At 44.7% G+C, this 24,786-nt stretch overlaps 1 protein-coding gene across 1 annotated transcript in view; it reads right to left on the bottom strand.

The window, feature by feature from the left end:
- Ube3c (ubiquitin protein ligase E3C) overlaps nucleotides 1-11,519 on the bottom strand; it is a 101,423-nt gene extending 89,904 nt beyond the window's left edge. The window contains exon 1 of the mRNA XM_075955840.1: nucleotides 11,313-11,519. Within this exon, the coding sequence (XP_075811955.1) occupies nucleotides 11,313-11,378 (66 nt within the window). The 5' untranslated portion in view covers nucleotides 11,379-11,519. The remainder of the gene's footprint in view (nucleotides 1-11,312) is intronic.
- Nucleotides 11,520-24,786: the final 13,267 nt, after the last annotated feature.

Consider the following 24,786-nt stretch of genomic DNA (forward strand, 5'->3'; position numbering starts at 1 on the left):
CTCTAGAAATTTGATGGCCAGAAGCAGTAATTCTTTTCTCTTAGGAGCAATGACTCCTTCCCCCTTCCTCCATTTCCTATGCACCAATTCTTTTCAGACTAGCCAACTGAATAAAATAGTGAGGTCCAACTTCAGCAATCTAGGAAAAGACAATCACCACCTTCCTTAGTATAAATATCAAATGCACTTCCTGTCTCGGTATATGTCTACTCTCCCAGAGCACACCTTCTTGATCAGGAATAAAGTCTGTTTCATCCAGATACTTCAGTTGGAATGGTGGTCTCTTTCTTTCTTCTAAGATTGATTTATCAAGTATACAGTCTTCTGTGTGTTCACCTACATGCCAGAAGAGGGCACCAGATTTCATTATAAATGGTTGTGAGTCACCATGTGGTTGCTGGGAATTGAAGGCATGACCTCTTAACTCATGAGCCATCTCTCCAGTCTGTTGGTTTCTTTCTTTACAATACTGAACTTATTTCTAATATGTGTTTAGGATATAGAAAGTCAACTAATGCAATGTATAGGGCAGATAGGAAGAAGAGGCTCTGACATAACTTCCTCAGTTTCAAAACTTAGAAATACCTATTAAATTCAAAACTACATACTTAGAAGTTTCACTTCCAGGAATTTAGTCTACAGACAGTAATGACAGTCACAAGAATATTCCTTAAGTATTATATGAATTAGAGAGAAGGGGAAAATTCTGCAAGGTCTGTAGTACACACCTATAATGTCAGCATTTAAAAAGCCGTGTCAGGAGGGTGGCTACAAATTTCAGACAATCAGGGCCTATATACAGCAAGTTTCAGACTAGTCAATAATTAAAACACACACACACACACACACACACACACACACACACACACACACACACACGCAGGACCTAAACTAATCAATGTTGAAAGCAACTTTAATGAGCATTTAAACCATCAGCAGTGGGAATATTCACTGCAGCCAATCTCAGAGCCACTCAGAAGAATGAAGTGGACCTTGCCATTCTCCCAGTTGAATTAGGGGGAAGAGACAGACAGAGGGGCTCAAGGAGCTTCAGACTGCAGTAAACAAGTAGAGGAATGTGGACACCTACATGATTAAACGCAGAGGACAGCACTGGAAGTCTGTGGAAAGTCTACAAGTCAAGTCTTGATGTGGGATTCTCCTCTGTATGCTATGAAGCACTGGTTAATGGATAAAGCTAATTTGGCCTACTGGCAGAGAAGAATTAAATAAGGTGGGAATTCCAAGCAGATACAGGAGGAAAGAAGGCAAAGTTAGAGAGATGCCATGTAGCCGCCAAAGGAGACAGATGCCCTGAAACCTTACCAGTATATCACAAGCCTCGTTGCAAAATATTAAATAATGGAAATGGGTTAATTTAAGACGTAAGAGCTAGCTAGGAATATGCTTAAGCTATTGGCAAAACAGTATTACAATTAATATAGTTTGTGTGATTATTTTGAGTCTGAGCGGTAAGGAACGAACAAATGAACAAGCGACCTCTGCTAACAAAGTCTAAAATAAAGAAATAGCTGGGAGGGAAGAGGAGGAGAGTGAAAAGATAAGTAGACAATCTTATTTCCCACTGTTTGAACTATGTAAATTAGTTATTTTCTTGCTTTTAAAATTTTTTTTAATATTTATTTATTTATTATGTATACAATATACAATATTCTGTCTGTGTGTTTGTCTGCAGGCCAGAAGAGGACACCAGACCTCATTACAGATGGTTGTGAGCCACCATGTGGTTGCCGGGAATTGAACTCAGGACCTTTGGAAGAGCAGGCAATGCTCTTAACCACTGAGCCATCTCTCCAGCCCCCGCTTTTTAAATTTTTAATGAACTCATTTATTTATTAGTTTTTTTTCAAGACAAGGTTTCTCTGTGTAACTCTGACTGTTCTCTGTAGACCAAGGTGACCTCAAACTCACAGATCTGCCTGCTATTTATTATTTTTACTCACAGAAATACTCTTGCCTCTACCTTCCAAGTACTGTCAAGCACCACCATACCTAGCCTTCACTACTCTCTTGAATTTGTTTTATCTTCATTCCCAACAGAACCACTTCCCAAAAGATGTCCTCTGAAACTCACACAAATACCACAACTTGCAAACACTCACACACTTTTAATTAGAAATTGGAAATATATATAGGTTATATGTTTGTGAACATGCATGCAAATATACTCTCCTGTGCATGCACATATGTCGACCAGATCAACTTTGGGTATCTTCCTCTACCCCTATCTTTTCTTTTCCCCTGCCCTCCCCCTTCTTTCTTTCTGTGACAGGGCCTCTCACTGAACACAGAGCTCCCTGCTTTGGTAGACTGGCTAGCCAACAAGTCCTGTGGATTCATCTGTCCGTTCTCCCCCAATTAGTAGGGTTAGTTACAGGCATGCTATAAGAACATAACTTAAAGGCCATTTCCTGTGATTTGGTTAATGGTCTCTAGACTTACTCCTGAGACACAGCTTCTCTAGCCTCTGTACTGATACCCATCAGCAAGAGAACTTGAGACTCTCAGTGGTGCTGGCCTCAGTGACCATTGAACTTCTGGTGCTGTGGCTAGACCCACAAAGAACCTCTACCAGTGCCACCCTCCCAGCTTGCTACAGCTGAAGGACTCAACAGAGGAAATGGGTCAAGCCTGCAAGTGTCTGAAGAACCCTCGCCAGAGAAAATTCCCCAGTGGGACCCTATAGCATTTCTGCCCAAACAATTGTCCCTACTTGATGAGATGTCTGTTTAACTTTTATATTAGCATGATAGTATAAGGAATGTTTGTGCAAATAAACTGAACTTATTCAAAAGACAAATCTTGTATGGACATCCCAATTGCTGAGCACCTTGTTCTCCACACATGTACCCATCACACCCAATTTTTACACTGGTTCTGGGGATCCAAACTCAGGTCTTCACACTTGTGCAGCAGGTACTTTACATACCCTCCCTGAGCCATCTCCTTAGCCCTATAAATGTTTAAAACAAGGAAAGCTCACAACAGTATGGTTTCCTCATTATCAAGAATTATAGTTTCAGGGACCAGAAAAAAGTCTCAGTGGTTAAGAGTTCTGGCTATTCTTCCAGAAGACCCTGGTTCAATTCTTAGCACCCACACAACTACTCACAATAATCCATAACTCCAACTTCAGAGGATCTGACATTCTCTTCTGGGCACCAGACACACATGTGGTAAACAAATAAACACAAGCAAAACATTCTGTCACATAAAATAAAATGTAAAAATTGTATTGTCATGCTAGGCATGGCAATGCATGTCTTTAGATCCAGCACATGGGAGACAGAGGAAAGCCTGGTAAGTAATGAATTCCAGATCAACCAAGGTTACACAGTGAGACTGCTTAAAAAAAAATTAAAAAAAATTTAAAAAAGCACACAGCTAAACTACAGACCAGTTTCCAGGGTACTTTTGACAGTTTCATCCTTTGTAGTAAATTGTTTCATAACACAAAGATGACACAGGCACCAAACTATTTGCCAGTCACTAGAGCTTACTAGCATGATTAGAAGAATTAATTAGTGTTGAAGCTACATCATAAGAAAACCATATTTATGGGGCTGGAGAGATGGCTCAGAGGTTAAGAGCATTGCCTGCTCTTCCAAACGTCCTGAGTTCAATTCCCAGCAACCACATAGTGGCTCACAACCATCTGTAATGGGGTCTGGTGCCCTCTTCTGGCCTGTGGGCATACACACAGACAGAATATTGTATACATAATAAATAAATAAATATTTAAAAAAAACATATTTAAGCTGGGTGGTGGTGGCGCAAACCTTTAATCCCAGCACTCGGGAGGCAAAGGCAGGCAGATCTCTGTAAGTTCGAGGCCAGCCTGGTCTACAAGAGCTAGTGCCAGGACAGGCTCCAAAGCTACAGAGAAACCCTGTCTCGAAAAACCAAGAAAGAAAGAAAGAAAACCATATTTAGACAAATTTAGAGCCTAATGCCCCTTTCTCATGTCCTGAGCATCCAACCACAGGTACAGACAGCAGAATTCACAGCAAGGAGACTGCATACTTCTGTGCCATACTGGACTGTGAACAGACCAGGGCTCAAGCATCCTGGTTTATAGTAGGTTCTGTTTAATTGCTTCCTCTAGACACTAACAGCTCTGCTTCACAGAAGAGTCAATGAAAGAGAATCCCGTAGAAAGGACAACTGAGGGCAACAACTGTCTAGTGTAATATACAAGGAGCAAGCATCCTCCAAAGAAAATACCCTGAGGCTCCCCTAATACTAGGAGATCCAATGCCCTCTTCTGGCTCTGCAGGCACTAAGCACATACGTGACGCACAAACATATATTTCAAGCAAAACACACATATAAGGAAATAAATAAAAATTAAAAATACAAAAAGAAACAATAGTCCTTACAAGAAAAAAATACTGGGACTGGAAAGATACTCAGTGATTAAGAGCACCTTTCTTGGCAGGCGGATCTCTGTAAGTTCCAGGCCAGCCAGATCTACAGAGTGTGTTCCAGGACAGCCAGGACTACAGAGAGAGCTTGTCTTGAAAAATTTTAAGATAAATAAAATAAAAGCACTTGTTCTCAAAGAGGGAGTTTTCTGTCCCACCAGGTCCCCCAGCCATTTAGTCCCAGAGAAAATCACAGAGGTCTATATTAGTCATAAACTGATTGACCCATTAGCTCAGGCTTCTTATTAACTCTTATAACTTATAGTAACCCATTACTCTTATCTATGTTAGCCACGTGGCTTGGTACCTTATTCAGTGGGGTGGTCACATCTTGCTTTTTCTGTGGCTGGGAAAGAACTGTGTTCTCTTCCCAGAATTCTCCTAATCTTGTAGCCCTGCCTCTACTTCCTGCCTGGCTACTGGTCAATCAGCATTTATTTAAATATAATTGACAGAATATAAAACATTGTCCCATACCAGAGCCCAAGTTTGGTTCTTGTTCTCAGTACCTTCATGCTTCATTACCATCCAGAACCCCAGTGCCATAGGATCTAAAATCTTCTAACCTGCATAGTCATGAAGCACATACATAATGCACATACAACATACATTTAGGAAAACACTTATACACACAAAATTTTTTTAAAGGGCTGGAGAGTTGGCTCAGAGATTAAGAGCACTGACTGCTCTTCCAAAGGTCCTGAATTCAATTCCCAGCACCCACATGGTGGCTCACAAGCACCATTAATGAGATCTGGTGCCCTCTTTTGGCCCGCAGGGACATATACATACAGGCAGAACAGTGTATACATAATAAATAAATCCTTTTAAAAAAAATCTAAAGTCTTTAAAAAAATAATAGACAGGCTGTACATAACAAGGGGGCTGGAATACACAGGCAGCAAAAACAATAGAGACCCTGCCTCAAACTAAGGTAGATAGGTACCTTCTAACTTCCACACATCCACTGTGGTATACACAACTATCCCGTAAATATATGCTCCGTTGTGGAACTTTTCTTGGAGAGACTGAACAAATGTCTATTCACTGCAGATTGGGCACCAACAACAGACCAAAGAAACAATTTCACCGAAGTCTAACTTGATGAACCAATTAGTTTACTGGATTACTTACAGAGTATGGACAGTTAAAGACAGCTGCATCACTAAAAACCTCGTCCCATCATGGACCCTCACAAAACTGGCATCCCTGGAGCTTTCCGCAGGACATGTAGACCACAGAACAAGTTGAACAATCTCCTTACTGTTTATATACCCTTCAACAGGAAGGAACCCTGTGAATCTTAACAGGTTTCAGAGTTGTGAGTTGTTTATTTTCCATGTCTCTGACCCTCCCTCTAGTACAGTAATATTTTATTTAGGACATTGCTACACAACCCTACACATACACCCAAAATAAATAAATAAAATTATAAAATAAAACAATTCTGTACAGCAAACAAAACCATCAACAAAAAGAGGCAACAGCATACAGAAAGAAATATTTGACGAAGAGTTAATGATCAGAATATATACACTCAAGGAAAAAAAAAAACAAAATATATTGGTTTTTCAGCACTGGGTTTCTTTGTGTAACAGCCCTGGCTATCCTGGAACTCTCTCTGTAGACCAGAATGGCCTTGAACTCACAGAGATTTGATCTGCCTCTGCCTCCTGACAACAACAACAAAAACATACAGATGGCAGCCAGATGTGGTGATGCACATTTAAACAATCCTAGCACTTGCTTTTAATTTCAGCATAGAGGAATCAGGAGTTTAAGGTCCACCTGGGCTATATATCAGAACCTGTTTCAAAAAACCAGAGACTGGAGATAAGGCTCAGTCGAACAGTTGACCATGCTCAAAGCTCTGGGTTTGGTCCCCAACGTTGTGAAAAACAGTAAGAATAAAAAAGGTACTTATTGGTATTTACCCCAATTCAAAACTTATATACACACAAATGTTTACAGTGGCTTTATTCGTAACTGACCAAAATTTGAAAGCAATCATGAGTCATTATATAACACAGCTGAGTAAGACAAATAATATTAAATAGAAGAGTTATCAAGCCACAAAAGACAAGCAGATTGCTAAGTGCAAGAACCCAATTTGCAGGGTCAGGTGGGGTGGTTCACATGAGCAGCTTAAAGAAGAATTGCTGCAAGTTTTAGGTGAGCCTAGGCTGCATAGGGAGAGCTTGTCTTAAAAAAACAAAAAACAAACAAAACAAGACAATATGCAAACGTCAAACCACAGAAAATATTTAATAACAATACCAGAAACAAAACTATAGTAAATAGTAAGAAGTGAGAAGGAATATTTAAAAACTTTATGTTTTCACCCATTTTTCTATAAACCTCAAACCACTTTTTAAAAATATGCCTTTATATATGTATATAAAATACCATTAATTAACACAAAATAAAATGCAGGCTGGTATGATGACTCAGTGGGTAAAGGTACTATAGCCAAACTTAACACCCTGAGTTTGATCCCTGGGACCTACACAGTGGAAGAACAGTTCTGACTTGCCTAAGATATTCTCTAACCTTCACAGGAGTGATATGGCACTCATACCCACAAATGTGGATACTCATCTTGAAAACTCATAAATAAATAGATATATAGATAAAACAAATAAATAAATAAGGCTAGCAAGGCATGAAAAGATATGGGGGACCTTAAAACACATATAAAAGTGAAAGAAGTCATTCTCAAAGGCTGTGTTTATTTTTATTTTATTTTTTTATTTGAGACAGGGTTTCTCCGTAGCTTTTTGGTTCCTATCCTGGAACTAGCTCTTCTAGACCAGGCTGGCCTCGAACTCACAGAGATTCGCCTACCTCTGCTTCCCGAGTGCTGAGATTAAAGGCACGTGCCACCACCGCCCGCCTAAGGCTGTGTTTTATATAATTCCAACACCGACATTCTGGAAAAAGCAACATTACTATGTAGACAGAAAAAGATCAGACGTTTTTAGGGGTAAGGAGAATTAGGGCAGTGGCTAGGCAAAGAACAATGGGGTTCAAAGGCAATGGGAACTATTCTGTATGATGCTTGGTTAGGGTTAGATCATTATAGCAGTCATTTGTCAGAGTACTGTGGACTTGAGTTAACACAGGAAAAAAACTCATCAAGACATAGGAACTCTACCACCTGCTCCACTGTCTGTAGCCTAAAGCTGCTCTAAAGGATAAAGCAATGAACAAACACTGAAGTGATTATAATTTTATTGCCACTATTAGATTAAGTAGCTATGGAAAACCGCAAAGGTGATGTTAAACTTGCAAAGGTAATGTTAAAGTCATTCCTCTTAACTACAACTCTTTTAAATATACATCCATCCTCATCTTCAATCTGAAAGTAGTTCCAAAGTATATACATTTGTTTTTTCCAGGCTTTCCCCTGTATTTTTACACCCTGTCTCCCCTCTCTTTGCTTTGTCCCATTCTGTAAAACTTGGTCAAAATGCCCTACCACCCAAATCTTCCTTAGGCTTCAAATTCTTTTTTCCTGTCATCCAATCTTCTGGTCTTTTACAAAGAGGCACTGCACCACTCCCTCCATTTCTCATCAAATTGCAAGTCTTGACTTCAGCTCCTGCTACCAGAAGGGGCACACTTTCCAGTCACCAGTTTTCCAGTTCCAAATCTAGACTATGGTGTTATCTGGAGGCACCATTCAGCACCTCTGGCCCACTCCTCAGATGTGAGTCTCTTTAGATCTCCAAGGTGTATAGGTCTATCTGTAATCCTTCCTGTCCAAAGCTGAGTCAGCAACTAAGCCATCAGTTCACTGACATCACCCATACCTATATGTCTATCCAGAATTCCTCTGGTTCCACACATGCCTGAACCTCACATTAACTTCAGCATTCGTTTCTCAAGCCCTATTCTGTAAATCTTTTAGCTTGGCCACACACCTAGAATAATCTGTGCCGAACGATTCCCTCTCCTTGTTCCTCAGAAGTTGGAACTCAGCTTACAAATGGAAATCATGACCCAGTCAAGCAGATTTCCTCTCCAGCAGGAACGGAGATCAAGGCAGTCAACCAGGAAGTCATACATGGCCACTGGCTGGCTAGAATGAAACAAATGGACAGAACCTATGTACAGATCAAGAATGCAGCTCAGGGAGGATGGCTGAGCTAAACTATCTTGGTACTGGTAACATGGAAACTTAGGTCAGTTTTTGGCTTATACGTTCTATGAAAGAAATATCATCATGTCTCTCACAGTTTGTTTGCTTGCTTTTTTGCACTAGTTTCAGTGTACTAGCAATCAAATGACTACTAAGATAGTCTACACACACACACACACACACACACACACACACACAGCTGCCAAATAAACTGTGCCATCAGAATGTATCCTGATTTCAGAACACTGACTCATAGCTGGGTGTATTGCTACATTACTATTGATAATTCCAGCAACTGGAAGGCAGAGGCAGGAGGATTGTACTTAAGCTTGAAGCCTACCTGGGTTATCCTCAGGCCATTCAGGGTTATAAATATAACAAAATATATGTAGATGGTAGAATTGAAGCAGTGGAACCCAGCAAACAACTACTTCAAACCCTTTCAATTATCCCTTCAAACTCCTCTTACTTCTTCCCACCTTTCTAGACCAAGCCAACCAATTCTGCATTTCTCTTATCAGCCTGAGGGAAATAAAAACCAGTCATTAGTACAACACTCTTTAACTTTTCAAGGTTTAAGTCTTACCTCCCCAACAAGACTCATCAAGTCTTGGACTTTTCCAGCATAAACCCTTTACAGATAATAAACATAAAAATATTCATTTAACTTTTTAAAAAGGAAAAGACCTATTCAATTTTAAAAAATCCAATTTTCCACTAAGCACAGGTAGGGGAAGATTGCAAATAAAATTTTAACATGAAAAAGTAAACCTACCAGAATGCCAAAATTCCAAAGACTCTCAATACCACATGTTGGTAAGGATATGAGCCACTGGTGCCCTCAGACTCTGCTGGGGGCAGGATAGTGGGCACAGCAGCTAAGGAAATAAACAGGCAACGCACACCAGCACCATTCACCAAAGCACATACAAAAAGCACACATAAAAACCAGAACGAATTGGGCGGTTAAGAGCATTGCCTGCTCTTCCAAAGGTTCTGAGTTCAATTCCCGGCAACCACATGGTGGCTCACAACCACCTGTAATGAGGTCTGGTGCTCTCTTCTGGCCTGCAGACATACACAGACAGAATATTGTGTACATAATATATAAATAAATAAATAAATAGAAAACCAGAACGAATTAACTGTGTTTTCCTGGACCAATGGGGACACAATGGAATGGGAGGATCTATCAAAAACAGTCCTAGCCAGTGGTGGTTACTGCCTTTAGCCCAGCATTCGGGGAGGCCGAGGCAGGTTGATCACTGAGTTTGAGGCCAACCTGGTCTACAAAGTGAGTTCCAGGGCAGCCAGAGCTAAAACAGTGAAACCCTGTCTCAAAAAAACAAACAAACCACAACAATGCCTAGCTGATGAAGAGGCAAGGCTGATCAAGCTGCACCCATTTCATCTGACCTCATTGGCACCAAGTTCAACAACAGTTAAAACTGACCTGTGGTAACTGGGTGGTGGTGGCACACGCCTTTAATGGGGGGGGGGCAGAGGTAGGTGGATCTCTGTGAGTTTAGGGCTAGCACGGTCTACAAGAGTTAGTTCCAGGACAACTAGGACTAGTACAGAGAGAAACCCTGTGTGTGGGGGACGGGGGAAGTATGACCTGTGTGTGGTTAACACAAGTCGGAAAAGCAGTCACCTTCCATAAGAACTACTACGGCTAGAAATGCCAGGAATAGTTTTTATCAGAAATAAGGGGTGATCCTTTACATATGGGTGTGTCCACATAAAAATCCTTTGAGCTGGAGCAATGGTCCACAACAATAATAATAAATTTCGGAAAGAATTTACATTAAGGAGTTAGGGAGATGGCTGGGCAGTTACCATCACTTGCTGCACTCGTAGAGGGCCTGGATTTGGGTCCTAGTACCTACATGGCGGCTCACAATTGTCCTTAACTCTAGTTCCAGGGGATCCACAGCCCTCTTCTGACCTCTGCTGGAACTAAGCAAGCCTGTGGTGCACATACATATATGACAGCATACACATATTTCTTTTTTAATAAAACTTTAAAAACTTGCTTAAAATTTAAAAAAAAAATCCTCTTAACGAAACTCTAGGGATTCTGTCTAGGTTCCGGACTCAGCCTAGAACTCGATTGGCTGCCCTCCTCCTTCAGACCGTCCAGAATGCTAGGCAGTGTCATTCCGCCTTCACCAGACTTCCCAGGTCTCAGGCAGGCACAACTCTGGAAAGCCCTGAGTGGGACAGGCTAAATCAAGACGCCTGCTCCGAAGACCTTGTCCTACTTGTCCCCCCTACACACACACACACTTCAGAGGCACGAGGGACTCTTCCCTGGGCTGTTCCAGAGAGCGGCACACTCTAAGCTTGTGATGAGCGGGTATGTCACGTTTACAGCTCGTAAAGAGTTCTTTTTGAAAGGACGGAGTGGGGGACAACGACCTTGTGTCGCACAGCTGGACAGCTAACCGTGTAACGCCCAGGCCAGAGACTGCCGGTGCACGTGTATTTCCAGGTCAAACCTGCGGCCCCTGGCCCGGCGCGGCGAGGTCGCGATGAATGACCCACCCGGTCGCTCTCTCCACGGCTCGGCAGCGCTCCTCGGGACCTGTCAGGACAGCGCCCCGGCAGCGCCCAGCCCGAGCTCGCTCCGCGGCGGCCCGCCGAGCACCACCGCCCGGGTGCTGACAGGCCGGCGTTCGCCTCCAGCTCGGGTTCGGTTAACACCTCGGGCCGCACCGCCTCACCTTCCTGCTCGCGCCCCCGAGAGACACCTTGGGCCTCGTCTTGAAGTCTCCTTCGAAGCTGAACATCTTCGCCGCCTATCCCATCTGCGCGGCCCGGCAGGCTGCGGAGCGGCCGGGGGCGGGCCCGGCGGGCTGGGCGGGGCCCGGCAGGGTCGCGGCCTCGCAGTCCCGCGCCGCCCCGCCTGCGGCTCTGCGCTCTCCGCCCTGCCCGCGGGCGCGAGCGCGGCGACGCTAGAGGCCGGCCTGTCCGCGCCGCTTCCTCCACGGCGCGCCACCGCCGAGCGAGGGGCGCCCCGACTCGCGCCTGCACCGCGCTGCCGTCGGAACCAAGATGGTGACCGCCTGCACTGCGCGCGCGGCCCCGGGAACGTGCGCGGCCCTGTCATCGATAGCGCGGCGCTCCTCCCGGCAGCCCCCGCGAGCGTCAGCGCCGGCGCTAGCCATCAATAGCACGGCGCTCCTCCCGGCAGCCCCCGGGCTCGCTTGCGTGCGCGGCCCCGCGGGGTGCACCACACTTCCGTGCGTGCGTCACGCCGTCAGCCGAGCCCCCAAGCGACAACAACGGGGTCGCGCACGTTCCGGAGACTGAAAGCCCGGGAAGAAGGCCACACGCGCCTTCCAGCTAGGTGTGCGGGACTAGGTTACTAACGCTGAGACTCTGCACCATAACTCAGACACGAATAATATATGACATAACAAAAGAGCTGGGCGGTGGTGGCGCACGCCTTTAATCACAGCACTCGGGAGGCAGAGGCAGGAGGATCTCTGTGAGTTCGAGACCAGCCTCGTCTACAGAGTTCCAGGACAGACTCCAACCCTGTCTCGAAAAAACAAAACAAAGCAAAAAAAAAGTAAAAGAACAAAAGTAAAATGCACAGCAACACAAATTATACCACACTACATAATACATGAATATATAGTTAGTATACACATAAGTATGTTTAAGATATAGTCTCTTACAGATACACAAATATACACCAACATAACGAGGAAAAAAATTATACACCAGCATACTATATATATATCACACAATATGAATATCTAGTATACATAAATGCATGTATAAGTTATCACATAGATACACAACACACAAAATACCCTAACATATCCATACATTTATATACATGAACATATATCTAATATATGCATGCACATGTATAAAAACATCATAGACTATTACATATGCACAAACATAACTATACACAGAGCAATATAGATGAATCTACATCATATACAACATAAATATACACATACATGTCACAAAGCTCCATAAATATATATCATGTACATATGTATATACACATGTACATATGCATAAAACTCTATGCAATACATAGAGTTTGATAAACATACAAAACATAAATACATGCCATGGTATATATGAAATATATATCGTATCCACATGTTTGTACTATATGATAGTATGTATATCATATAGTATATGTCTGTGTGCATACAAATGTAAGTTATGTGTATTGTATATGCATGACATAAATAATAGAATATACACATACATAAATATATCTCATATAATACATATACCATGCACACATGATTGAGAATGTTATCTTTTTGGATTTTTTCTTCAAAAGATTTATTTTTTTAAATATTTATTTATTATGTATACAATATTCTGCCTCCATGTATGCCCACACACCAGAGGAAGGCGCCAGATCTCATTACAGATGGTTGCTGGGAATTGAACTCAGGACCTCTGGAAGAGCAGCCAGTGCCCTTAAACACTGAGCCATCTCTCCAGCCCCCAAAAGACTTATTTATGTTATGTGTATGAGTATTTTGCCTGCATGAGTGTCTATGTACCACATGTGTGCCTGGTGTGTGCCAGAAGGGGGCACTGGCTCTCATGGAAGCATGTAGGTGCTGGTAGCTGAACTCAGGTCCTCTGCAACAAGTGCTCATAATTGACGAGCCATCTCTCCAGTCTAGTTTATTTATTTATGGTTTGTTTTTGAAATAAGGTCTCACTGTACAGCCCTGGCTGGTCTGGAACTCACAGAGATCCTCCTTCCACTGCCTTCCAGTGCTGGGATTAGAGGTGTGCATACCACGATAGGCAAGCCCTTTTTAAATTAAAAATAAAGCAATACATCTTCGCATATTTAGTGTCCATGGAGGGGAGAGGCAGACACCCGTGGTGTTCATGTGGAGGCTGGGGCACGGATTGCCAATGCTGATTCTCTTCATCCACCGTATGGGCACCAGGAATGAAACTCAGTCACTCTTGGTGGCAAGTGCCTTTACCTTTCACCTGCTGCACCATCTCACCAGCTCTAACTTACTTCCTACCCCGTCCATGTGTACGCATACATGAAAGACGAGGGACAGCTTGCAAGAGTCTGTTCTCTACTGCTATGAGGGTTCAAGAAGTTAGTTGAGTTTAGTCACCAAGCTTGATGGCAAGCACTTTTCTCTCTAGACCGTCTTACAAGCTTAGTGCTATACTGGCAACAGCACTAAGTAAGAGGGCCCCAAATAGTGTTTGAATGCATAATGACTAAAAGGCCATGGGAAGAGATGGGTCAAACTCCTATAGATACACACTCCTACTAACCAGATGAAGACTCGCACCACCACATACTGTAAGGAGGCCATGCAAACAGACCTCTCCTTCTGTTGAGAACACAGAATGAACGCAGAACTGCCTGCAAAACGCTTTGGTGTTTTTTCTAATAAATATGTGAACACAGTCTTACCACATGAGCCAGCAACTACTCCCTTATGCATTTGTCCAAGCCTGAGGAGGGCTATGACATAAACCACATCTAAATATGGCACACGCAGCAGCTTTGTGATTGCCCAAATCTGGGAACAACCAAAACATCAGAAAGAAAGTAACTATTGCACAACATCTTGGATGGCCCTTGAGGACAGGATGTCACACTGACCAAAAACACCAGTCCCCAAAGGTCACTCTGGCACTGAGATTCCATTTAGAACCAAGCCATGGTGAGAGAGCTGGGGACAGGGCAGAAGAGAACTCAATGGTCTCTGGTGCAGGAAAATCTTTAGATGTGATAGTGTTTGCACAAAAATGTGTTTGTGACAAGGTGACCCACACCTATTTGGGGAAGGCTTTGCATGTGTTGTTATCTTGTTTGTGGTGGTAATATCATAAGGTATATGTTCAAAATAATAAGTGGGATTTACTAAACACACATCTCCCCCTTATACATCTTTTCGGTTACCTACACTCAGTTATGATTTTAAAATATTAAATGAAAAATTCCAGATATAAACAACTCACAAGTTTTGAATTGTGCACCCACCTAAATGATGGGATGAAATTGTGCTGTTCCTCCTAGAATCTGAATGATGCCCTCATCTAATATACACATTGCATTTGCTACTCTCCCATTAGTAATCATCTTTGTTACTGTATCAGTTTTCATAGAATCTTAGGACTTGTGAAGTTGTCAAGTGCCTTCTTCCAAGGAAAACGTGCAAGCCTATCAAGTATGTGTGGGGAAAACACAGTATATTTATGGTTCAGTACTATCCATGCTTTCAGAGTTCCAGTGGGGAACTGAGGACACAGCCTTATGGATTCAGGGACCACAGCTTGAGGAGATTATACATCAATTGTACAGAAAACAACCAATAACTATATAAACACGATGTCACCCTAATTTGGATATTGGGCCATGCTGATTTAAAATGTAATCACACTCAGAAACTAGATTTCCAAACCTGATATCTGAAACACATGTGTAACGTTTTTGTGTCTGTGAATGTGCACAGGCATGAATGGTGTGTGTGTGTGTGTGTTTATGTGTGTGCCTAGAACAAGCGTGGCTGTTGTTTCTCAGGCACCTAGACCTTGTCCTTTGAGACAGGATCTCTCACAGCCTGGAACTAGACTGGTTGCCGCCTCCTTACTCATCCTCCCCAGAACTGAGACTAAAACTCATTCCACTCAGCCAGGCAATGGTGACATATACCTTTAATCCCAGCACTCAGGGTAGCAGAGGCAAGAGGATCTCCGTGGGTTCGAGGCCAGCCTGGTCTACAGAGTGAGTTCCAGGACATCTGGAGATACACAGAGAAACCCTGTCTTGAAAAAACAAAAACAAGCTGGGCGATGGTGGCGCATGCCTTTAATCCCAGCACTCGGGAGGCAGAGGCAGGCGGATCTCTGTGAGTTCGAGGCCAGCCTGGTCTACAGAGCTAGTTCCAGGACAGGCTCCAAAGCCACAGAGAAACCCTGTCTCGAAAAACCAAAAAAAAAAAAAAAAAAAAAACAAGCAAGCAAACAAACAAACAAAAACTCTTTCCACTCAGGTCCTCCAATTCTGTGGCAAACAGTATTCCTGCAACTGTCTGTGGATGTGTATAAGGGACTCAAAATAACAAATTTTAAATGCAGCCTAAAATAATAACTACTACCCTGCATGGCAGGTGTGGTGTGTGTAGACTATGGGGATGGTTTATTTTATGTGTCCAGAAACTAAGGGATGTCCAGATGGCTAGTAAAGCATTATTTTTAGTTGTGTCTGTGAGGGCGTTTCCAGGAAAGATTAGCATTTGAACAGGACTGACGAAAGATCTGCTCACTTCTGCCGGCCAGCATTCTCCAGTTACTGCTGGTCTGACAATAGGGTGAGGGAGGGTATTTCGGGTTAGCTCTCAAGGCAGGAAGCCTTCTCCTGTCACCATCCTGTCAGCCACATCTTGGAGCTCCTGATTCATGGGTACGGGTGGGGGTGGGGTGCGAGGAGGAGGGCTGTATCAGCCTCCGGCCTCCGGCCCAGGCTGAATCACACCACCTGTTCCTTGGGGTCTCTGGATTACAGATGCCAGGGATGACCTTTCCCAGTATCCATAGCATAATCACTTTCCTGAGATCAGGTTGTACCCTTCCCTAATTACTCCATATTGTGTAAACGTGGGTTTGGTTTTGTTTTTCAGATGTGCCTTTTTACAAGCAGCTTTTGACCCCAGATTGACGGTGGAGGATGACTGTGGTCTGGGTAGATGCACAAGCCCCGCCATCTGCCTGATCACTTCTCATGTAGCATGGACTGATAAATGAATTATTCCTGGGAGTAGAAAAAAAAATCATCTTATAAATTTATGGGAGTGAGTTAAGAACTGTAGGGGCACATGGGTGCTTTAAGCTCATATCAGAGAAATCAGGCCTAAGAACACCCCCCATGCCAGACTGCAGAAAACGTATAACTCCCTCACCTGGACCCCACAAAGTGGACACCTAGAGCTGAGACGGCACAGGTCTGCGAGTCTGACTCCTGGTGTGGGTCAAAGATCAACAGGCAGAAACCTCCCAGTTATCCCTGGAGTTCAGTTTGGTTCAGCCCTCCACTGTTGGTGCAGCCTCCTCAATGGCTGTCTGCTGCTCCACCTGCTTCCTCGTCTGGACTTGAAACCACTGTTCTTGCTCTGGATCTGCTTTTGCCCTTTCGTCTCTGCAGCTGGTTGTACCTTCAGTCTCAACCCTGACTCTCCTGTGGGTCAGTTTCTACAGCAATACCTTCTTTCCCGCAACTGGTTCAGGGTCCTAAGTGATATCAATACGGACTATTGGCGTTTCTCACTCCAATTTAAGTAAAACTATTGTGGGCTTTTTGAGGTTGGATTTAGGGTCTGATTCATGCTAGATAAGGGACCTATCACAAACCCGTGTAGGGGTGCACAACTTTAATCCTAACACTCAAACGGTCTCTGTGAGTTCGAGGCCAGTCTGATCTACAAAGTGAATTCCAAGACAACCCAGGGTTACAGAGAGACCTTGTCTCAAAACAAAATAAAATTAAAAACAAAACCTGTCACAGAGTGAAAGCCCCAACTTTTATGATGTTTGGAAGTCTGTGAGACTGGGTGCTTTGAATGAGAAATATCTCTCAGAGGCCAGCTAGTGTTCACCTGAGTGTTTTGCCTGCACGCGTGTCTGTGTCAAACTGTGTTAAACTGGATAACACCAGTTGTGTACTCAGTTGGTAGCATTGTCTGCAGAGTTTTAGGAGGTGGGGGCCTTGGTGGAGGAAGCATCTCCCTAGAGGTGGGCTTTGAAAGTATATTTTCAAAAAGGAAAAGAAATGTTGACACTCCTGTGTTCATTGCAGCATTTTCCAAACTACAGGGAAAGATTAATGTTCATCAGTAGATGAGAGAAATAAGGTAAGATTCAACTATTTTTTTGTTTGGTTTTCTTTCTCTGCTTCTTCTTCTTCTTTTCTTCTTCTTTTTCTTTCTTCTTCCTTCTTTCTTCTTCTTCTTTTTTGAGACAGGGTTTCTCTGTTTAACCCTAGCTCTGTAGATCAGGCTGGCCAGGAACTCAAAGATATACCTGCCTCTGCCTCTGTCTCCTGAGTGCTAGGATTAGAAGTGTACATCACCATCACCCACACCATTCAACCTTTAAGAAGAGAAAATTCTTCCATTTGCAGCAACATAGAGGACACCACACGAAGTGAAGTAAGTCAGACAGAGAGAAGAACTGCGTGCACTCACTGCCATGAATCAGCTGGCTAGGTTCCTTTCGCTCCTCTCGATGGAAGTCCTAGAGAGCCAAGGAGAAGCTCTTCAAGTGCTAGTTTCTAGAAGCTTTCATTTCCTCCTGTTGCAGACAGCAGTGAACTGTGGCAGTAAAGTCACACAGCAGCAGCAGCAGCAGCAGCAGCAGCAGCAGCAGCAGCAGCAGCAGCAGCAGCAGCAAGCGGAGCCCTCTAGTATTCCTGCATTGGCCTCAGGGATGGTACCCTTGGCTAGAGGTGGGAGATTGAGACCCTTGGTCTGAAAACTCGACAATTTTCTTGGATCTTTCCAGTGACTGAGCCTACAGGTTTTTCTTCCAGCCTTCCTGCTTTCTTTAATGGGCTCGCTGCTCCGGCTGCTGTCCAACAGTTCAGCTGTTCCCTTAGCCGCATCTTTTACAACCCGGCGGCGACCGCTGTCGGTCGGTACGGTTGAACACAGGCTCGCTCCTCTGCACTTGGGAGGCTGGGTGCCAGCTGAGACTCCCACTGTTGCTCAGGAACAAAGTACCAGGGGTCGTCAGGATCACTCAAGCGTGGGCAGCCATGGCTGAACCGCCACCAGCTGGGTTCAGGCTCCCAGGCAGCAATGGATAGTATTGGACCCACAATTGGTGCCAAGTGGGATCAAGCTTATGCGTTGAGGTCTTGGTTACAGCTGTGAGGTCATCAACTGTCATGCTGTTGTGGCGTTCACCACACTTTATCGGCTGTCATCGTGGTCTTTGCCACCACAGCTTTCTGCTGCTTCATCCCTCATAGTCCCAGCTCAGCCCACACTGCTGAAAGCCCACAAGAAAGACGCCACTGGAGAGGCGTCTTCATTGGACCTGGTTTGGAAAACGATGGACAATAGCATGAGAGCGTGTCGCCCAGCCAACTCGTGGATTTAGAAATTTCTGAGCCTTAAAGAACCTCTCTCCGTGGTGCAACGTTTCAACTCTGAGGAAATTACTATACCATAGCCAGTCAAGCTGTGCCCAATCACCTGTCCCCTGGAGGTGTCAAAATCCCACAAACAGCCATTAAGGTGGTTTGGATGAGAATGGCCTCCATAGGTTTGTGTATTTAAAGGCTTGGTCCCAAGTTTGTGCAACTGTTGGAAAAGATTAGGAAGTTTGGTCCTAAGGGCTGTGTCGCTGTTGGCTAGCTTTGAGATGTCAAAAGATCCATGCCATTCCCGGTGGCCTTCCTGCCTCCTACCTGTGGCTCTAATGTGAGCTCTCGACTATTGCCCCAGCCACCTGCTCCCATGCCTTCTCTCAACCTCTGGAACCTTAAGTCTAATTTTTATGTTTCCTTGGTCATGGTGTTTTATCACAGCTATAGAAAGTACCTAATACACAAGTGGGACATTGCCATGCCAGACCTGTGTATTTAGGGGGGAGGGGCAAGATGGGGGAGTGACTATGGAAGATTTTGAGACTTTGGACTAGGAAAACAATTGAGCTTAATGGACCATCTGAGTAGGAACTTGGCAGATGGAAGCACTGTTAGCTGAGAGGGCTGACGAGGCCCAGCTCAAAGGCTCCAGAGAGAGGAAAGGACTTTAACAGCAACAGGGCTAGAGACCATTCCTGTGAGGTTTTGACAGAGCCTGGCTCCATTCTTCATCTGGCTTAAGAAATTTGCCAGAGGAAGCCGGATGGTGGTGGCGCACACCTTTAATCCCCTCACTCAGGAGGCAGAGGCAGGCGGATCTCTATGAGTTCGAGGAACAAGAGCAAGTTCCAGGACAGGCTCCAAAGCAAAAAAAAAAAAAAAAAAAAAAAAAGAAACAAAGAAAAGAAAAAAATCGCAGAGACTAATAGTGGATTAATTTCTTTAATGGAGAAGATCTCAAACACAAGGGGCTGGAGAGATAGTACAGTAAGTAGTTAAGAGCACTGGCTGCTCTTCCAGAGAACCAGGGTTCGATTCCCAGCACCCACATGTTGACTCACAACCATCTGTAACTCCAGTTTCAGTGGATCTATGCAGTGCCCTCTTCTGGCCTCTGTGGGTACTGGATGAATGTGGTACACAGACATAACAAGCAAAATACCCATAAAATAAAATAATAAAGGAAAAATATTTACAAAAAAAAGAAATAAAAAAAAACCTAAAATGTACCAAAGAGTACCAGGAAATTTAATGTTGGAGCCCAAGCCTTTGCTGAAAGAGATCTGGAGATTAAGGTGAGGCCTGGTCTACTTGGGAATAAAGGGAAGGGTACCCTCTGGGCAAGACCCCACCCAGCTAAGCTTCCAGCTTGTAAAATAAAAAGGGCTAGGGAATGTTCTGCTCCTAAAAAGCAACAGCATGCGACAAATCAAAGCCGATACAAACGTGATTCAAGGGTGCCAAGGTTCCCCCAAGCTGATGGTTGAACTTGGCCTCGTCATTCATGAGGTTCTGGCTTCAAAGTCATGAATGATACACAAATAGAGGGGTTGTGGAATCTTGCTCAGTGGTTAAGGAGAGCTTGCGAGGCCAGGCAATGTGTAGCAGGGCAGTCCCTTGCACAAAGGCCCCAGAGGGTGAGAGGACCTGAGAGGCCTGGGTGCAAATTGTAAAACGTAAAGGATAGATTTTACTGGAGATTCCAAGATGCTGTTCAGCGTCATGGGATATCTGCCAAGGAGAACTGCAGACAAAGAGTGGGACCAACCCAAGGGAGAGAAGTGTGTCACAGTCAGCAAAGCTGGAAGGGAAGCGCCATCTAGGCTCTTTGGACAAAGATGGGACTATAGGACTTGGAGTTTGCCCTGCAAGGGTTTAGCCGAGTCATACGTGATGGAAGCACGCATGCGCATTTGAGTGGGTCACGGGGGGGGGGGGGGGCTTTAACATTCAGGCATCTCCGCGCCCAGAGCCCATCTGCATGTGCTCACCTGTAGAATCCGGAAGTGCAGCCTTATCTGTGGCTGAGTAATTACAGATATGGCCATAAGACTATGGAGTAGAATGCGGTGGTTTGAACAAGAATGGCCCCCGTAGGTTCATATATTTAAATGCCTGCTCTGCAGTTGATAGTTCTGTTTGGGAAGGATTAGGAGTCATGGCTATCATGGTGGAGAAGAGCGGCAGCAGGCAAGCATGGTGAACTGAGAGCTCACATCTTAAATTGAAAGCAGGAAACAGAAAGAGACATGTCAAACTGAGAATGTTGCACGGCTTTGGAAACCTCAAAGTCAACCCCCAGTGACAGATTTCTTCTGGCAAGGCCACACCTCCTAAGCTTAACCAAACAGCACCACCAACTGGTGACCAAGTATTCAAATGCTTTAGAATACGGGGACATCGCATTCAAACTACCACATCTACTGATACTATTTTTCTGCATTGTCTTCAACATCATTTTAATCATTTAAAGAGACTAGCCAATGACAAGTGTGTTTGGCAGCCATTCCATACGTGGGAACAGATAACCCGAGCACCAGTGCCCGATACTGCCTCCCCATCTTTGAGTACAGGACCAACAAGGAGCAAGGCACTACATTAAACTTAGAGCACACAGCACTCTGAGAAGCTGTGCGCAGGCGTCCACTAGAGTCACCCAGAAGTAATTAGGTACTGGAGTGTATAAACAACGGCAGGGCATCAAAGCCACCGCAGGAGCTCGGGAGTCCTGCAAGGGTCCGCAAATGTTACAGACTCTCACTTGCTTCTCCCTGATGGCAATCCTAGGTGGTAATGAGGACCACCACCTTTTACAAAGAACCAAAGCTCAGAAAGAAAGTCAAGCAAGAGGTTTCCTAGCTTGGAAGCACAGCATTCAGGACTGGGGCCAATTCCTCTGGAGTTCCAGAGCCCAGCGTTTTCCTCAAGGTGCAGCTCTGTGAACCCACCAGAAACCTGGGTTCAATTTCTGGCGGTGGAGATGAGGCTTTTCCTCAAAGATGCCCATGAAATTTTTTTTGTTTACTCGGGTAGGGGGTACTATAAAACATACTGATTGTCTTTAGACAGTATTGAAAATAACACTTCACTTAAGTACTTTCTGGTAGTTAAACATCGGGTGGCAGAGTCTGCCAAAGAGTGAGGACATTTTATTTAAAATTACACTGGCGTAAGACCATCAAAGTATCCTTAACATTTTCATTAAATTGAGATACAGAAGAGTTAGGGCAGTAAATCTCTTCTGATACAAGGAGTTCATGTAAGAGCCAAGGAAGAGGTAGCAGTGGGAGCTAAAAGAGCCACGAGCTGAAGAAATCTAGAAATATCCAAGACTTTGGGGAAAGTGTTTTGTGTGTGTCCAGGTCATGCATGCGGTGGGCATCCAGGTCATGTGGTGGGCCAATGGTGACTGAGCAAGGTCTCAGCGGTCCAGGCCTCCTGAGGCCCTGGCTATGCACCGTGAGGTGAACAGTGCCAGGCACAGCGGCTCTTTGAGATTTGACTCAAGGGCAAGTAGATTAGTGACTCAGACAGTGACAAGAGGGTGTTGTTTACTGTTTCCAGAGACCATAATGGCACAGGGCAATGCGGCAATGGGAAGGAAGGAAGCAAAGGGAGGGGCCAAACTGCTTCTCTCTTTTTTTTTTTTTCTTTTCGAGACAGGGTTTCTCTGTGGTTTTGGAGCCTGCCCTGGAACTAGCTCTTGTAGACCAGGCTGGTCTCGAACTCACAGAGATCCGCCTGCCTCTGCCTCCCGAGTGCTGGGATTAAAGGCGTGCGCCACCACCGCCCGGCCAAACTGCTTCTCATTATGGTTTCTTGGGAAGGAATGTGACACGCTGACCAGTTCTGATGCAAACGGGAAAGCAGTTGCCCAGAAAGTGAGACCCCGATGGGGGAGTCTGAGAGAAGAGGGGACCCTCCAGGGTCATAATAACCAACCGGTTAGAGCATTAAAGGCAGAAAAAAAAAAGACTGAGGATAACACAGCATGAAAGACTTGGAGTTGTCTTAGTCAGTAACCTTAGTCAGGTACTATTGCTGTGATAAAACACCATGACCAAAAGCAAGTTGAGGAGGAAAGGATTTATTTGGTTTCTATTTCCATATCATAGTCCATCACTGAAGGAAGTCGGGGCAGGAACTCAAACAGGGCAGGAACTGACGTAGAGGCCATGAAGAGGTGCAGCTTACTGGCTTCCCCATTATGGCTTGCTCCACCTGCTTTCTTTTCTTTTTCTTTCTTTCTTTTTTTTCTTTTCAAGACAGGGTTTTCAAGACAGCTCTACCTGTCCCGGAACTAGCTCTGTAGACCAGGCTGGCCTCATACTCACAGAGATTCACCTGCTTCTGCCTCCTAAGTGCTGGGTTTAAAGGCGTGTGCCACCACCGCCCAACGCTCAGCCTGCTTTTGAATAGGATCCAGAACCACCAGCCCAGCTATGGCACCAACCACAATGGGCTGGGCCTTTCTCCATCAACCACTAATTAGAAGAATGACCTGCAGGCATGTTTGACTACAGTCTGATCTTCTGGAGGCATTTTCCCAATTGAGGTTCAAGCCTCAGGCACCACTGTGAATGCATCAGGTGTCCCTGGGTCCTGCCCTTTGAGTGTTCCCCAAGATGATAACCTGTTTCTAATTTGTTAAGGAGGCCAGTTTAATGCTTGACAGTTTGTGTATATAGTTAATGTTTGATTGAAAGTGAGACCCCAGCCGGGCGGTGGTGGTGCACGCCTTTAAACCCAGCACTCGAGAGGCAGGCGGATCTCTGTGAGTTCGAGACCAGCCTGGTCTACAAGAGCTAGTTCCAGGACAGGCTCCAAAACCACAGAGAAACCCTGTCTCAAAAAAAAAAAAAAAAAAAGAAAGAAAGAAAAAGAAAGAAAGTGAGACCCCAGCCCTCTGACATCCCTATATCCAAGGAGTCAGGGATGATTGGAAGTGTCACCCCAACTCCTGGCATTCATCCTTGGGGTGCCAATGGAGTACCAATGGAACAGAAAGCTCCATCTCAAGCCCCCTCCCCCTGGGAGTTGCCTTGGTCTGGATTCCCCCTCCAGAAAAGCCCGCCAAGCGCTGACCCCTCCGCAGGGAGGATCAGGACCACTCCCACAGGCTATTTAGGCTGCTACCAAGAAAAAGAACACATGGTCTTTGGGTTTTATGTACCCCCTCCTCCGCCATACTTTCCCGGCCACCTGGGAGCTGCAGTAAACATGGGCATTGATTTGGTCTAATTTGGTCTGATTGGAATTATTTGCATTGGCAGAGAGGCTCATCTTAAAAATATTCCTAACAGTTAAATCTTTTTTTTTTTCAGTTAAATCTTAAGTACATGGATCTGGTAAACATTTAAAACATGCCCACAGACTTTCTAACATCCCCAAGGATGAGGCCTAGTGCTTTCCTGAAACAGGGATTCAGTTTAAGAACCTGTTATCTAAGGAGCGGAAGAACCACAGATTTAGTAGTGTTCAATCATTATCATGCAGGTTGCAGATCTGTGTGCTTCTTCTCTGGGTTCCTTGCCCTGGAGAATATGCAGTGTGTGAGAACCTGAGAGCCAGGAGGTGATTCTAGGGGTTGTGTGACAGAAAACTGTTAGGACCCACTAAGTCAAGTCTAGGCACAAACTACGGCTACTCAGAATCATGGCAGCTTGTCTGGTCTTCACAAGGACCCTGCTATGAGGCTGGATGACTCTTCCTGCCAGTTGACTGTCACATGGGCACAGGAGCTCCAGCTGCCTGGATCTGGGGGCTCGACCACCTTCACAGGCACCCACTCTCCACGCAGGGACAAGAACACTATGAGCTACGGGGATGCTTTGGCTAGAAGCAGGATGCCAAGCTTTTGTGTTCGGACTTTTGCCAAAATTTGTCTCATATTCACTAGAAACACACAACCATGGGAAGATAAGGAAGTAAAGCCTTCGAGGTCTGGGAGGAGAAAACAGAATCATCCCACATCCAGAGACCCAAACAGGCCTACACGAACCCACTGTGATGTCAGAGACCCACACAGGCCTATATGTACAACTGTGAGTATCAGAGACCCACACAGGCCTATATGAACCACT

Source organism: Microtus pennsylvanicus, chromosome 21 (assembly GCF_037038515.1).
Source record: "Microtus pennsylvanicus isolate mMicPen1 chromosome 21, mMicPen1.hap1, whole genome shotgun sequence".
Lineage (NCBI taxonomy): Eukaryota > Metazoa > Chordata > Mammalia > Rodentia > Cricetidae > Microtus > Microtus pennsylvanicus.